This window comes from Centroberyx affinis, unplaced genomic scaffold (assembly GCF_046629955.1).
Source record: "Centroberyx affinis isolate AG114_WGS23_722 - 3 ecotype Tasmania unplaced genomic scaffold, CSIRO-AGI_Caff_v1 ptg001471l_1, whole genome shotgun sequence".
Lineage (NCBI taxonomy): Eukaryota > Metazoa > Chordata > Actinopteri > Beryciformes > Berycidae > Centroberyx > Centroberyx affinis.
Genome location: NW_027279940.1, coordinates 63032 through 78781, shown reverse-complemented (window position 1 = coordinate 78781; position 15750 = coordinate 63032). Strand labels below are relative to the sequence as shown.

General features: G+C 44.1%; 1 protein-coding gene across 1 annotated transcript in view; it reads left to right on the top strand.

Annotated features, from left to right (window-relative positions):
• col5a3a (collagen, type V, alpha 3a) overlaps window positions 1–15750 on the top strand; it is a 48639-nt gene that overhangs the window by 15897 nt on the left and 16992 nt on the right. Inside the window, exons 6-32 of the mRNA XM_071526857.1 lie at window positions 1451–1855; window positions 2543–2725; window positions 2992–3113; window positions 3248–3296; window positions 3402–3443; window positions 3925–3987; window positions 5577–5651; window positions 5906–5989; window positions 6170–6226; window positions 6573–6626; window positions 6813–6866; window positions 7013–7075; window positions 7777–7830; window positions 8078–8131; window positions 8761–8805; window positions 10183–10236; window positions 10443–10487; window positions 10753–10806; window positions 11273–11317; window positions 11710–11763; window positions 12444–12488; window positions 12934–12987; window positions 13611–13655; window positions 13874–13927; window positions 14052–14159; window positions 15185–15238; window positions 15581–15634. Coding sequence (XP_071382958.1) covers window positions 1451–1855; window positions 2543–2725; window positions 2992–3113; window positions 3248–3296; window positions 3402–3443; window positions 3925–3987; window positions 5577–5651; window positions 5906–5989; window positions 6170–6226; window positions 6573–6626; window positions 6813–6866; window positions 7013–7075; window positions 7777–7830; window positions 8078–8131; window positions 8761–8805; window positions 10183–10236; window positions 10443–10487; window positions 10753–10806; window positions 11273–11317; window positions 11710–11763; window positions 12444–12488; window positions 12934–12987; window positions 13611–13655; window positions 13874–13927; window positions 14052–14159; window positions 15185–15238; window positions 15581–15634 — 2070 coding nt within the window. The remainder of the gene's footprint in view (window positions 1–1450; window positions 1856–2542; window positions 2726–2991; window positions 3114–3247; window positions 3297–3401; window positions 3444–3924; window positions 3988–5576; window positions 5652–5905; window positions 5990–6169; window positions 6227–6572; window positions 6627–6812; window positions 6867–7012; window positions 7076–7776; window positions 7831–8077; window positions 8132–8760; window positions 8806–10182; window positions 10237–10442; window positions 10488–10752; window positions 10807–11272; window positions 11318–11709; window positions 11764–12443; window positions 12489–12933; window positions 12988–13610; window positions 13656–13873; window positions 13928–14051; window positions 14160–15184; window positions 15239–15580; window positions 15635–15750) is intronic.

Below are 15750 nucleotides of genomic sequence, written 5' to 3'. Positions count from 1 at the left end.
ATAGTGATTTATTGTGGAAAGCAGAGGCCTGATTTTTCTTGCTCAATGCCTGGAACGCTTTGGAGCTGAGCTTTACAGGGACATGATTGTGAGATCTCATTAGATAAGCTCTGTGCTTCAAATCAAGCCTAAGTAACATCAAGAGCTCAACGCTCCAGTATTCATGTTAAGACACAGTCAGGTCCTTTCCGCTGTGTCTGCTAAACTGGGCTTGCAGAAGCCTTTGTTTCACAGCCAACCAATGAAAGATAGTACAAGCATGCATATCAATAGACCTGTGTGTCCCAGAGACATAACCAAACCCTTGATCACATGATTTACAAGCAACCAATCCTCTCAGCCAAGAAGGGGTCTGAGCACAGTGCTAATGCATCGAGTGTTGGGGAAAGGAGACTTGAGAGGTAGAGACCGAATAAGCCATCATTCAAAGTAGAAGTGTCTCCTTTGAAATGCTGCCAGCAGTGGAGCATCCTTAGGTCAGGTGTTCCTTTGGCAAGGGATACGCAGACACAGACACAGACACACACACACACACACACACACACAGCCAGGGGCCTATAAATCAAACAGGATATCATAGCTCTTCCTCTCCTCAGGCTTGCATAGGCAATGGAATCAATCATGGATATGAATTACTGTATATTTCTTTGTGTGTGACAGAAAGAGAGAGAGAGAGAGAGAGAGAAAGAGAAAGAGAGAGAGGAAAAGACAGTGAAATTGAAGCAGAGACGTGTGTGTGTGTGTGTGTGTGTGTGTGTGTGTGTGTGTCTGCGTATGGGTGCGCCATGCACATGCATGCAGTGTGCATGTCCAGTCCCCGATGAAGAGATGGTCCGTTAGCGGTTATGTGAGGCCATTCAGATACTCAGCCAGTTGGCCTTTATAGCACTACAGCTGAGCAGTGAGCTCCATATCCAGACCTTGTCAACATCTGTCACCCCACTGGCCTACTTCCCATCATTCTCTCCCACACACTGACCTTGTTTACAAATGGATCTAAATCACGTCATTGATGTCTTTCACAGACTGGGCCTTCAGCAACGTTCTCAGGCTGAGGCCATTCATATCACTGACAACCAGTGGACATCACTATGAGGGTTGACATGGCACATATTTGCTCACTTGACTGAGTACACTAAGAATTAGCACCTCTGTAGGATCATAGACACAGTGACCCCTGACCTCACAAGCAAATATGTCCTCTCCTTTGACTAAGAGGAATCAACAGTGACTATTCTGCAACTGTGTGTCCCTCCTCATTTCATGTTTGCTCTAGGTTTTTACCAGCTCAGTGGGAATCACAGTAGGTGACCGACCCTATCAGGGTGTTGCAGTGTTCTCCTTTCCTGTTCCTGGCTATTTCCTATACTGTATTTTTTATTCACATTTTGTTTTTCTTTTCCATCCTCCATCTCTACCCTCACCTATGCATTCCCCATTTTCACAAAAGAATTCCCAACTTCGGTCTGATCCCTTGATGCAAAGTGACCAGCCAGATGAACCAAAGCGCTCCAAAAAAGACAGGAAAGGCAAAAAGAACAAAAAGAAGAGGGACAGGGGCTCCAAAGGCAAAGGAAAAGGCAAGGGCAAGAAGGGGTCGAGGAAAAAGAAACACGAGGAGGAGGGTCTTGAGGATGGCTTCCTCAGCGTGTCCACCACACTGCCTGAGTATCTGTCCCAAGAGCCCTTCCAGCCCACAGAGTTTCCCGAAATCAAGAACACCCCAGAAGTTGTCGCTGCTACCGAAGCCTTCGACAAGACCTTCATGGAGATGCCCACACATGAACCTGACTCCACAACTGAGGCCCCCACTGTGGTGCCCAGTGCGCTGCCTGAATCCGAGGTTACTGAGGAGGTAGACCAGTTCCCCTCTAGATGTCCCGCCCCCCCCCCCCCCACCCCACCCTCAGCTCCACTCCTAACCGAACACTCCCCTACTACCTCCTAACCATAGAGAGCACCTCTTCCCTCTCCAGCTGCTTGCTAATCATCACCTCCACCAAACCCCTTCCGGAAAATACGGAGAATGCATCCTAACCGAGATGATCTCAAATATGACTTATTGCCGTCTTTTGCAGAACATGCAGTAGTACATGCATCCCACACATCTGAAAGTGTGGCATGTATGGTATCTCTCTAAACGTTTTCCAGTGTGCGGAAATGCTGCAACTGATTCAAGGTGGATATCACGCTTGGATATCCTCTTGATGTTCTGAGACTCTGACATTTAAATAATCAATTTCACTATCCAACAGCAACAAACACGGGTTGTTTCCATATTTCCCCTCGAGCTTATCATTTTCTAATTTGCAAAGTCAACTCATTTTTCGCGCTGTAGCTGTCGCAGTCGCTGCCACGCTGCCATATGGCTTTGATGTATTCCATCAGCTAATTACACTCCGGCATTATGATTAACTGCACACCTGACAACCTGTATCATGTATAACCAACGCATTCCCATAACATCCACCTGTTTTGCTAACATTCATATCATGCAGTACGATGTGAGCCTTGACCTGGAAGCGCTGTGCGCTGATGGGAGGCGCTCAGTGTCTCCTGGTTGAGTTTTGACGTGACTGACGTGAGCCTGTGTGTTGGCGTGCAGGAGGACAAACCAGTCAAGAATCCAGTGGTGGAGGAGTATGGCGATGACTTCTTCAGTGACCTCTATGACGATCTCTCAGTTTCCACAGTAACAGCGGGCCCCAATGTTACTGAATATGAGGTAGGTTAAATGCAGGTAGATGTCTTCACCTCAGCAGCTTTGAGTTTATTTTTTCCTCATTCGGCACAGCTGTTGCTGATGTAGCTTTACATTCATCAACAGATTCTTTGGAAATTATGTTTATTGATTTTTGTTATTTGACAAGGCAATAAACAACATAAGAACACACAACAATCACCAAAGCAAAGAAATACACAACACCATTCGGATTGTTTACAAACCCAAAATATATATATAAAATAATACAAAATAAAACTCATCAACAGATTCTTGAATACGAGGACTACAAGAATGAGACAGAGTCGGAGTACGAAGAGTATGAGGTATACGAGGACGGCTACGGCTTTGCAGAGCGGGAGGGAGCAGAGACATGGATGGGAGGTAAACCGCTCGGCCCTCTGATCTCAAAGTGAACCCAACCCAACCCAAGTGAACTCACACATCAAGCGAGCTGTGTCTTCAACTGCCTATGTGATTACTTATAATCCAAATCATCTCATCTGTCTTTCCTCCTCAGGCGAGCCTCAGAGCAGAGAAAGGCCAGAAGGGAGAGCCGGCTATTATTGAACCGGTGAGCTCTTAGTGACATGTAATGAATACAACCTTTAGTTCTTAACGTGGGAATGAGTTGATGCTCTGCTAGTGTGCATCTCATTGTATCTGTGCTTATCCCCAGGGTACATTAGTGGAAGGACCCCCAGGCCTGCCAGGACCACAGGTAAGCCTAATGATCTCTGCCTCATGAAAAGCACAAGGAAATGGCATTTTGATGGGGTGTATTACTTCTGTAATTTGACATATTTCTGGCTGAAGCAGGATGTTGAGGCAGGACATAACATGGGGAGGGACTGTTCACAAGGGTTCAAAGGTTCAAAAATGCTTTGCACGTGATCCAGATTCCAGATTCCCAGAAATACACCACTGTACCATGTTGCAGGTCTTATATGATGGGAGGAGCAGATTGTTGCAATTTTTATGTACACCTTCTGGTACACCAAGTAGCCACTAACGATACACTGTTTTCCAGGAAGTAAAAGAAATGGGATTTTGATATAAAAAAACATAGAGAAAATAAAAATATAGTAAATAAATGTTTTGACATTTATTGTTAAACAGGTTTCATTGTGACTTTAAGCTACAATGCAGCGGTGTTCATTAACACTTTATCTGAGTGCTGACTGAGTGTGTTTCCTCCACAGGGCCTCTCTGGCCCACCTGGACCAACGGGCCCTCCTGGACCCAGGGGAGACCCCGGTGAATTGGTGAGTGTCCTCCCCTGTGGCTTAGCAACTGGACTTATTGGCCGTGACCTCAGATTGAAATGGGTCCATGGAAACACAATGACCTGGCTCACTGAACTGAACTCTCTGGGCTTCAGGGACAGAGGATGACTCACACGTGTTTGACCTAATTCTATTATTTTCCGTGTGTGAGGGTGTGCATGTGAGTGTGTTTGTGCTGTTGTTTGCATTTGTCGCTTCACTGCGGTGGAGTAACTCACTCCCACACATACACTCACACTCTGACAGATGCTCAGTCATTTTCCATGTTGTAGATGTTTTTTATGATGTTGCTCCGCAAAGATGTTGATGGCAGTTTATTACCTTGTAGTGCTCCACTGCTTTGAAACACATCAAATTCAATCACTGTACAAGCTTTCCAGCAATTCAATAGCCATTAACAGCTGAGGTTCAGCCCACACAAATAAAAAACAGTACAGTACAGTACAGTACAGTACAGTACAGTGCAGTTCAGTTCAGTTCAGTACGGAACGTGCAGACCAATGGAAGAGTTTTGGATCTGATACTGATATCAGCAACTGAGGAGGAAAATGAACAAATGGAATATATCTACCAATAAAGATTTTCTTTAGTGATTGCATAAAAAATTGTTGTCTTCAGAAAAAGTAATTGAGACAAAGGATTACACTGTAATTTATTTGAATACTAAAATGATTTGTGTCTTCTATCACCCCAGTTGCATACATTGTTGTGTAAGATATATATATATTTTAACAATCTAGTGTTCATATAAAGTTTAATTGCAAGTTATGATCTGTCTGTCTGTGAATTACTGTTTTAATATATGCTAATACCTCTACACAGTATCACTGAAAGGCACCAGTATCTATCAGGTCCTGTGACTGGTATTGTCAGATTTATGTGCGGTAGATTCAGAAATAGGCTTTCTGCTGACAGGGAGTTTTGCCTTTGTTCTTGCTGCAGCACAGACTAATGTTTGTTTTACCAGTGACTGACATGTTGGAATTAGCTCATGTCTTTAATGCTTTATGTAATGCTTATGGGGACATTACTGTAGGCATATAATGGATATAGGCATGCTGCGTGCACTGCAAAAAATGTCCATCTTAACAATTCATTTAGTCTTGTGTTCAGTCTTATAACAATTACTTTTTTGTAAAACAGATGAACATTTCTACCAACGGGGTGAGATAATTCCACTTGTTTCCAGAGCACCTTCAGTTCTAGAAACAAGTGTCAAATGCTTGATACAAGGCAGAAAAAGGCAGATCACTCCACTAGTAACAAGAAAATTACACTTCAACTTCAATCAAAAGTTGATTTGTATTGGGAAGAAGAGAAATTGAGAGAAATCTGACTTTATGACTCAATGCTGCCTTTAAATGACTTGTTAAGATGGATATTTTTTGCAGTGCGTAACCAGAAGACAAGGTAGAGTGGGAGTGACATGCCCTGTGGAAACAGAGCAAAGGTTGTTTTTACAGTGATTGGATTGCAGGGATGTTTTTCTCTCTGTTTAGACTCAAGCACGCACACACACACAATATGTAGCTTATGCTTACCCCCCTCCCCTCTTCTTTTTTTCTCAGGGTCCCCAAGGACGTCCTGGTCTAGCTGGGGCTGATGGGATTCCAGGTCCTCCAGGCACCATGTTGATGTTACCAGTAAGAATTTAAAACACACACACACGCACACGCATGCACACACACGCACACGCACACAAACACACACACACACACACACACACGCACAGTATAATCTTCCCCTATCATCTTGTGCTGTTTTGCGTTCTGTCCCAGTGTGGTGCAGTAGCAGCTCCACAAGGGGGAGCTGTGTGATTGAACTTCATTTAAATTTGCTGAGCCATGGGGAATCCTGCTGTGTGAACTGATCTCCTTTTTATTTTCACTGCTTCCAGTTCCAGTATGGGGGTGATGCCCAGAAGGGGCCTGTGGTGTCTGCCCAGGAGGCCCAAGCACAAGCTATCCTGCAACAGACTAAGGTACAGTTCACACAAACTACACTCATACTATGGCATTGTCCCACCGTTGTGTAGGAACATGTGTGATCAGAGGATGTGGCTAGCTACTGGTATCATCTTCTGTAATGAACAATTCATTGCATATAGTCAAAGGATACCTTCTGCAGTATACACTCACCATCCAGTATTTTTTTCTTCCAGCTGTCATTGAAGGGACCTCCAGGTCCGTTGGGTCTGACAGGGCGACCAGGCCCACTGGTAAGATGCTTCTCTGACCTTAGCCAATTTTGGATCACACCTCAAGGGTTCCTGTAACCTTTAACCTTCCCTTCACACTCTATCTGAGCAAGCACAAGCTCTGCCTTCTCCTGCTCCCCACGACCTGATCAGTATGCATGCTCACTACAGTATATTCAAATCTCCACTGTTAAATCTGCTCTCAGCATTTATGTAAGAAATGAGTTGCAAAGATGAACAGATATTTAACATGATTTGCTCTTAAGTCATTTTTAACTTGTTTGTTTGGTGTTGAATTTGAGTGAAGGGTTGAGTTGCTCCTGTAAACCGTGTCATGCTTGGTTTACCTCTTGTCTTTGCATTGCAGGGTCTCACTGGCCCCACTGGGCTCAAAGGAGACAGCGGAGAGAGCGGTCCTTCTGTAAGACCAGACATTATTTTCACCTCACTACTGTTATCAGCTTCCATCATACCACTCTTTGTCTTTGTCACTCTATTGATTTTCTTTTGTCCCCTTGGCTTTCTTTTTGCACCCCCCCCCTCGCTCTCTCTCTCTCACTCGCTCTCTCTCTCTCTCGCTCTCTCTCTCTCTCTCTTCCTCTAACAGGGGCCACGTGGATTACCAGGCCCTGCAGGACACAATGGAAGGGCAGGAAAGAGGGTGAGACATCTTGAGGATTGTGGTTGGACATATTATATATCTAGCATTCCACTGGTTTCTACATTGGCAGTGTGTGTATCTTCTTTTAAGAGCATAGAGTGTGTGTGATGCACTGTAAAGCAGAGTCAGTGTTTTGACTTGATGAGTGTGTCCCAGGGCGGGCAGGAGCAGATGGAGGTCGCGGAGCTCCAGGTGAAACCGGCTCCAAGGTAAGCTCCCTGAGATCTCAACGCACTGCATTGCAGTAGTGATAATCTCATTTAATTGAGCTGCACCAAAAAGCCTTCCAATGAGTTTGTGTGCCAGCTAAATATTCACTGCCTCACTGCATATTTGGATATTAGTCGGTGCTCATATTTGTGTTAAGGCTACATTCAAGTTATTTGGCCGCATTACTGATGTTTGTTGAGATTCCTTGAATTCAGCTTCCTGTCTCCTTCACCACAACAATATCACACAGAAAGTTGTACGATGGCAAACAATCTTCACTTGCAAGTGTAAGCCTTTAGGTATCTAGCAGCCCTCAGCTTATTACATGTATTGACAACGAGGCAACTCAATACCTAACAGCTGCAGGAAGAGCTTAGTAAATAAATCAGCCTCCCCTGATACTGGGTCTGACAGAACAGCAGAGTCTTTATCAGTCCAAGCAGTGTTTTAGCAGACCTACAGCTAATCTGAGAACTCCCTCTCCCTGACAGCAGATGGGAGGCTCCGCCAGGAGATACTCACAATTCTGCTAATGTTTACACATTACCGTGTGTGTGTGTGTGTGTGTGTGTGTGTGTGTGTGTGTGTGTGTGTGTGTGATTGTGTGCATGTATTATATGCGTAGGTGAGTGTTAGCGCCTGTGTGTGTTTGTGTGTGCATTTCAGTGCCTAATGCACTTGCTTCTCTATCTCTTCTCAGGGTGACAGGGGCTTTGACGGCCTGCCAGGTCTCCCGGGAAACAAGGGACACAGAGTGAGTTCGATTTGGTAACGTGACATTGAGAATATGTGTTTATTTACCTCTTTAGACAATAACATGGCATGCGTGAATGCCTTTACAGATCACATGGCAGATGTGAATTTGCATATTATGATAATGATGATTGTTATGATTTATATGATGACGGTGTGCGCTGAAAGGCATCTGCTATAAGCTCATCTGCTGTAAACAGGACAGCCTTTACTATCTGTAGGCTTATGTCTCATGCTTTTTCTCCTAGGGGGAAAGAGGAAAGCCTGGTCCTCACGGGCCTGTTGGAGAGCCAGGAGAAAAGGTGAGTGCATAACGCCTTCCAAAATTAACCTGTAATATGGGCTACTATGTACTGTACAACCCAGCTGAATAACCATAGCCACCTCACAAATGCCAGAAAACGCAGATCTTCTGCAGCCGTGCTTCATTTTTCCATGATTTTTCCATGAGGAAAGGTTAAAAGAGAAATCCTATCCATATCAATGGATCTATTCTACAACCATTTAGATGGTAAAGTGCCACAGATCAAAGCATGCTATATTGAATGCAGTCGTAAACGCCTTCATTTTTAATCCTGCTCTCTATGCTGGCCTCATTTCATTCACCATCAAGCTATGCAAAGGCTCTGAAAGCTATGCAATACATCAGTGACATAGACTTGGAAATATGAAAGATATTTGATAGATGCTCCCTCAAGATGGTATCAATCCATATAGGCAGGCGGGTGAAGTTTGAAAGAGCAGACTGTGAGTCTTTGCTTGAAGATAATTGAGCCATATCTGTCAAGCAGTTTATTTCTTTAATGAGCTATTTTCATAGATTACATCTGTGGAGATAAAAATGTATCCATGCCTGAGGTTGACTTGGAGAGGTGCAGGAGATTGTGTGCTGTTAGTGTGTTGAATCTGTTGCCTTCTGTTTTTATTTCAGGGTTCTGATGGACCAGTGGGGCCAAGAGGGCAGTCGGGTGAACCTGTGAGTAACCACATCTCCCTCTCTCTCTCTCTCTCTCTCTCTCTCTCACTCTCTCTCTCTCTCTCTCTCTCTCTCTCACACACACACACACACACACACACACACTCTCTCTCTCTCTCCGCTTACACACACACACGCACACACACACACACCACAGTACAGTTCTACATATTGTGTTCTCAGGAAAGCATCGATGGCGAAGCCTCTTGGTGGAAACTTCTCTGTGGTGTTCTGGAGGAAACTTTGCTTTGTGCAGCTTCACAGAAACAAGAGATTTCCCTGACAAACCCTTGGGGATTCTTAAATCACTGGATTTTTGCTCCAACAAATTTTTTTTGCTCTCTTTTGGAGCCAAAAACTTGTAGAAATATTTACAGAAGTGCTAAATTCTAGTGCACTTACACACACTTAACACATGCATATTTTACACAAGTACAGTACAAAAAAACAGGAATTCTCTGAGGTAAAAGGGCGATCAGATCTAATCAGTGCAATATCGCCACAATGTTCACTGAATATATAAATAGAGAAAGCGTTGCTGGGAAAAAAAATGTGTGTAGCTAAAATATAAAGATATGCACTTGCAAAGCATGTTAGCACATATCCAAATTCTATCTTGCAGATTGTTACTGGAGCTTGCCTCTGGATCTTTGAGAGACCACATGGGTCTGAAAAGCACCTTTGAAGAATCTCTCATTTTTACACTGTTTGTCTGTGGTGAGCACTGGCTGATTGGCTATGACTCACATTCTATCTTTCTCCCAGCAGGTGAGGATGAGACTCAGTGGGGTTCTGTCCCTCTAAATGGATCACCCAGTGCAGGGAGAAATAGAGTGCTATATAAGACACATTAGGAGGGCTGTGTTAAACTACAAAGACACAGGCAAGGAGAGGAGTTGGCTGTTTTGATGAGAGAGAGAGAGAGGGAGCGACGGAAAAGGCGAGACAGAGAGGGAGAAAGACAAACGTGAGATAGAAATTTGGTCGGTGGTGAAAGAGATAAGAGAGATGGAGAGAGCGAAGAGAGAGACGGCGAGGGTTGAGATAAAATCCTGGCCTGAATGATTATATTTCCATATCAATCACTTCCCAGGAGATCACAGATGTGGCTTTGGAACAGGTGGCTTGGCCAGCCTACAAAGAGGGAGGCTGACAAAAACAGAACACACAAACACACTCTCACAAGCACAGGCTAGCACAGTCTCCCTGGCTATCACACACAAACACACACCAAAATTCTCTCTCGCTCTCTCTCTATCTATCTCTCTCTCTCTCTCTCTCTCTCTAGTTCTGATTTGTTTTTTAGTATTCCACACTCGCTCCTCCTCATCATGAATGCAGGTTAGCTGTTGACTGTTTGCTGTGTTTTGTCTCCAGGGTGCGCGGGGTCTTGTTGGGCCGAGGGGGCCACCTGGCCCACCTGGCCAAGCGGTAAGTCAACATCGTCCCGATTAAAGGATGAGTGCCATTCAGTCTATTCAGCTCTATAAAAGGCTCTCTAGTCTATGGGATGATTAACATGCCCGCGATGATAAACATGGCCCCCAGTTTCTCTGTTTTTAGTCAAATTTTGACATTTCATCAGATTTCTGCATTGAATTGATGTTTTCTTGTGTGTGTGTGTGCCTTCCTCGCAGGGTATTCGTGGAATTGATGGAGCTCAAGGGTCAAAGGGCAACCTGGTCAGTCCTGTTACCTTCATTATCCCATTATCTCATTAACATGACTACCATTACATAACACTGATAACTACAATGTGTGGGTAACATATGTTAAAAGGAATACGGACATGTGAAATTAGAATGGATTGTAATTGCTTAAAAATGAACCCAGCTGTCTCACGAAGCTGTTCACCAGTCATGGGATGAGGCGTGTATGACCAGGGTCATGTGACATGGCATGCGACATGAGGCAGAGTGTGTGACAATTGATGTTTCTTTTTCCCAGGGTCCACCTGGAGAGATCGGGCCCCCGGGTCAACAAGGAAATCCAGGAGTACAGGTACACTACTGACACAACATATACTGTCCATATGAGACTTAATGCATAGGGTACACATTCTGTACACACACACACACACACACACACACACACACACACACACACTATGTCTTTCTCTCTCTCTCTCTCTCTCTCTTTCTCTCCCTCTCTCTCTCTCTCTCTCTCTCTCACAATCATTTAAATCAGAGTGAAGTCAAGTCAAGTTTATTTATACAGCCCTTTATCACAAGCATGTCTCAAAGGGCTTGACATACCATATCATATACACGCCATCTATCATACTACAGTTAATCATATTTCCAGTATGTCAGCATTTCCTCTAAGCCCCAAAGCCACACAAACACATCCGTACACACATCGATTCTTACATACATACCTACTGTACGTACACATACACACAGGCTCCGGTAAGCCTGTTCTCCAGCTCTGTGATACTTAACCTGATTGATGTTTTGTTCTGGTCCAGGGCTTGTCTGGTCCTCAGGGTCCCATCGGATTACCAGGAGAGAAGGTAGGTAGCGCGTCTCTCACTTAATTTCAGAATTAAAGCTGCGACCTTGTGACCCCTGTCATCACATCCCCGGGGGAGGCCGGCTGAGCAGAACAGTGTGACCCAGCCACTTCTGGCTCCCGTTCAGACGAGACGGGGCTAGACAGGAAATCAATACCCAAGAAACACACACTGGAACATAGCAGGCACTAGGGAACGGACTGGGCCGGTCCGCGTCGTGAGGCTAGACTGATAAAGGAAATAAAAACTGAACACGGTCATGAATATGTTCAGTGTAGGCACAGCAAAGTAGGAAATGCGGTCTCTTAGGGATGAGATGAGGCGTTATTCTGGATCTGAAGCTCGGTCCTCCGTGAGGTTCCACTATTGATGCCTCTGTCTGTCCAACGCAGGGTCCCCAGGGGAAAACTGGCATGCAGGGACTACCTGGCATTGACGGCCCTCCTGTAAGTACACACACACACACACACACACACACATACTGTATGCATACACATACGTGAGCACACACACACACGCACATATACATATCCGTACACATAGTCATACACATAGATAGAGACATTCACATACACTTACACTGATACATACACATATCTGTATGTATACTGTACACATATACACACACACACACATACTCACACATACTGTACACATGCACATACTGTATACACACACACACACACATATACTGTATATATGCAAGAAACCAAGTAGTTAGTTAATCAATAGTAATAGTCAAGAGGATTATCGTTGCCAGCCTGCACCTCCTCTTGTCGACCAGTAGGGGGAAACACGAGGCATTTCTGGAAGTGATTCAATGCAGTATGTCATTTAGAGAAGAATGAGAAATCTTCTTACAATGAGTCTCCTCTGATCCCCAAGGCTTAATCTTAGATTGCAGTCAGACACGTTTGAATGACTTCTACTTTATGCTGCTGGTATTGTCCTGCAAGGCTTTGTGATACACAATAATGTTTTCATGCTGCTTTATTCTCAATGCCGCTGGGTTTCCCCCTGTTTTCATTGTTTGACTGCATTTAGATATTTCCCTCTAGGAGTCATGTGATAATGATGTATGTATAGCGGTGCTAAGTCAGTCTAATGCCTCTTTTTTCTGCACCAGGGTCACCCAGGAAGAGAGGGCCCCGCAGGAGAGAAAGGCCTCCAAGTGAGTAACTGTACTTAGGCATCTTAGGCTTTTGTATCGCAGTGTACATGATGTGTCACATCACTCCCCTTTTTGTCATATTCAATTATTAAAAGTGTAATATCATCCTGTTTCTAGTCATCTCCATCCTAAGATACCATTCATGCAGACTATTGTCATTGTGCACTCACTCACATTAAGCAGCAATTATGCTCACTCACATCATTATCATCATCATTGTGTTCCTACGATGTCATCATCCTCATTGTACAAGAGCATTAGCCCATTAGAGTCAGAGGCATGCGCTCATCAGCATCATCCGCTTTGAGAACGCTTACCCACAATAAAGGACAGGACACATTAAATAAACACAATGCTCATATCTGCTCGGAGCAATGCGTTTTCTCAGGCTGCTGCTTATTCAGACTGAGGAATACTGTCGTTCTGTCTTTTTTTCCCCACGCAGGGTCAAGCTGGCGCCCAGGGGCCTATTGGGTACCCAGGAACCCGCGGAGTCAAGGTGAGACATAAACACTGTTGTGATCACGGGTCTAAAGTCCACTCAGATCCTTATTCCCTGGGACGTTTCGGTCTCTGTGTCTGTCTACCTGTGATGGACAAGCTGTTTGAGTCTATGACTGACAGGTGACAGGTGGAGGGAAAACACCTTGGTTCTCAAGGGGACCGCTAACAGCAGAGTGAGGAACATTTGACGGACAGGGGAAATGTCGGTGTCAGATGAGAGCAGAGCTGTGTGTGTGTGTGTGTGTGTGTGTGTGGTGAATTCCATTTTGGCTGAATTCATTTTTGACATTGGGGAATATTTTGTGGGTTTCGTCACGTTCACAAGGCTGGTCCTCTGCCTGGCAGTCTGGCTCAACGGCTTCGAGGGAAAGCCTGATTTTGTTGGCAATCATTAGTATGAAATGCGTGTAAGGTCAATAACTGCTCAATAGCAGAGCAATGTCAGGTCAAGAGTAAATCAATACACACTTATAAATCATTCTCAGTGTTCAGGAATTTCTTGAAATAGAGACAAGCAGTGATTTTTTTATGTGATATCCAGGGACTTGGTTTTCCTGAGAGGAGGCCTGTCAGTGCTGTTGGATTCTCGCTAAACGAACTGTTTTCTCCTCTTCGCAGGGAGCAGATGGAGTTAGAGGCCTAAAGGGGAGCAAAGGAGAGAAGGTGAGTAAAATAGATTTTGTATAATGCTTGAAGAATAGCATCAATTTATTCTATTGCTTGTTGTCACATTGCTGATAATGTATTTTAGATTATTTGCATAGTAATGGCATAGTCGGATAGACAGATAGGACACTTGGCAGATGGTAATATAATGATGGAATGAATCGGAGAAGAGCTGCCATTAGACATCTCATCACCCGCTCCTCTCTGCATCACAGGGTGAAGATGGCTTCCCCGGGTTCAAAGGTGACATGGGCCTCAAGGGAGACAGGGTGAGAGTTCATTCAGATCACAACAATGGCCTCCTAACCATTTTCTCTCACTCAATCTCTATAAGAAATATGTTGACCAGGGGTAATATTGTGATTTCCCTTCCGCTCTCGCTCCTGTCTGTAGGGTGACAACGGAGCTACAGGTTCCCGTGGAGAGGATGGACCGGAGGGGCCGAAGGGCCAGGCAGGACCCCTGGGAGATCCTGGAGCTCTTGGCACAGCTGGCGAGAAGGTACAGTACACTAATACTAGACGACATTACAAGACTGGGTTGGGACACAAAGGTGGAGGAGCCAGGAGGATCAAAATAAGCCTCCAAATTATGAGAAAATTGGTATCTAAAGCTACTACAATATGTTGCTAAAGCCTTGCCAAGTCCCCGCAATGTGAGGTAGGCTACAAAATGGGCTCATTTTGTCAGATTAGTTTTGGGTTGCAGGAAAATTGCTTTCTTCTAAACTTTGGGTCCCCAGAAATAAAGTTTGAAAACCACTGCAATACTGAGCGTATTGCAATTTGAGGCTCTTACAGTTTCATCTAAGCATTTAGCTGATGCTCTTATTCACACTGCAAAAAAATCTCCATCTTAACAAGTCATTTATTCTATTATTGAGTCCTAAAATTGTGAAAAGAAGTGAAAAAATCTGCCAACGGGGTTTGATCATTTCACTTGTTTCCAATGCAAATCAACTGGCTTCAAGAATTTTGTAGAATCAAGTTTCATTTTCTTGACAGTAGCGCAGAGATCTTCCTTATTCTGACTTTCAAGATATTGACACTCATTTCTAGAAAATTCCTGAAACAAGTGAAAGTGCATTGGAAAGTTAGTGGAGTTACAGTATCTCACCTCATTGATAGAATTTTTCTCTTGATTTAAGAAAAATAAGATTTGAAGCCTGAATATGAGAATAAATGACGTGTTAAGATGGATGTGTTTTGCAGTGCAGATGACTTACAACGAGTGAGCAGATAGGGGTTCAGTGTCTTGCTCAAGGACACTTCAGCAGGAGGCACACCTGGCTGTTGCAAGGATTGAACCTGCAACATTCTAGTTACGGCCCACTCTTAACACATAGGACACACTGCCACCCAACCAGCGGTTATGTTTATGCATTTACTCTCTGTTGTCTCTGTATGCATTTGTTTTAGAGATCTCCTGCTGCTGATACATGATGAAAATCTTACATGCACTTCATGCTCATTCTTCATTCTTCTTTAGTTCATTTCTTCTCCTTCTCTTCACCTGTCTCTCTGTAGGGTAAACTTGGTGTACCAGGGTTGCCAGGATACCCAGGAAGACAAGGGCCTAAGGTGATTAACATTGATGAGCAATTACGATCTGCTAATGTGTCCTCTGGTTCCTTTATCAGAGCTTTAAACAGAAAGATGTGTGTCTTTGGCTGGGCTGTTTCCTGTCTGATTAAAAATAAAGGATGATAAATGTCTGATTAAAAAAAGGCTATTTTATTAATAGTTCATTAGTGACATCAATTCATTAAGTGTTGATGAATGGTGTATTTAAGGCTGTGTTGGGCTCGTGGATTAGATTTGCTTTAATTCGATACAGTGGTTAATTATACGTTAATGAGACATTGGGGTTGATGTGTGATGAATGGAAGGCTGTGGCTGATTAACCTCTGCGTCCGTCTCCAGGGATCACTTGGCTTCCCTGGTGCGGCCGGGGTCTCAGGAGAGAAAGGACGAAGGGTGAGGACCAATTTGACATTTCCATCCACATTATATTGCGACTACTTCAGAATGTGGAAACTGTGCTGTACAATATGAACTATTGTACAACGCATACGTGATAACTTAACGATAAA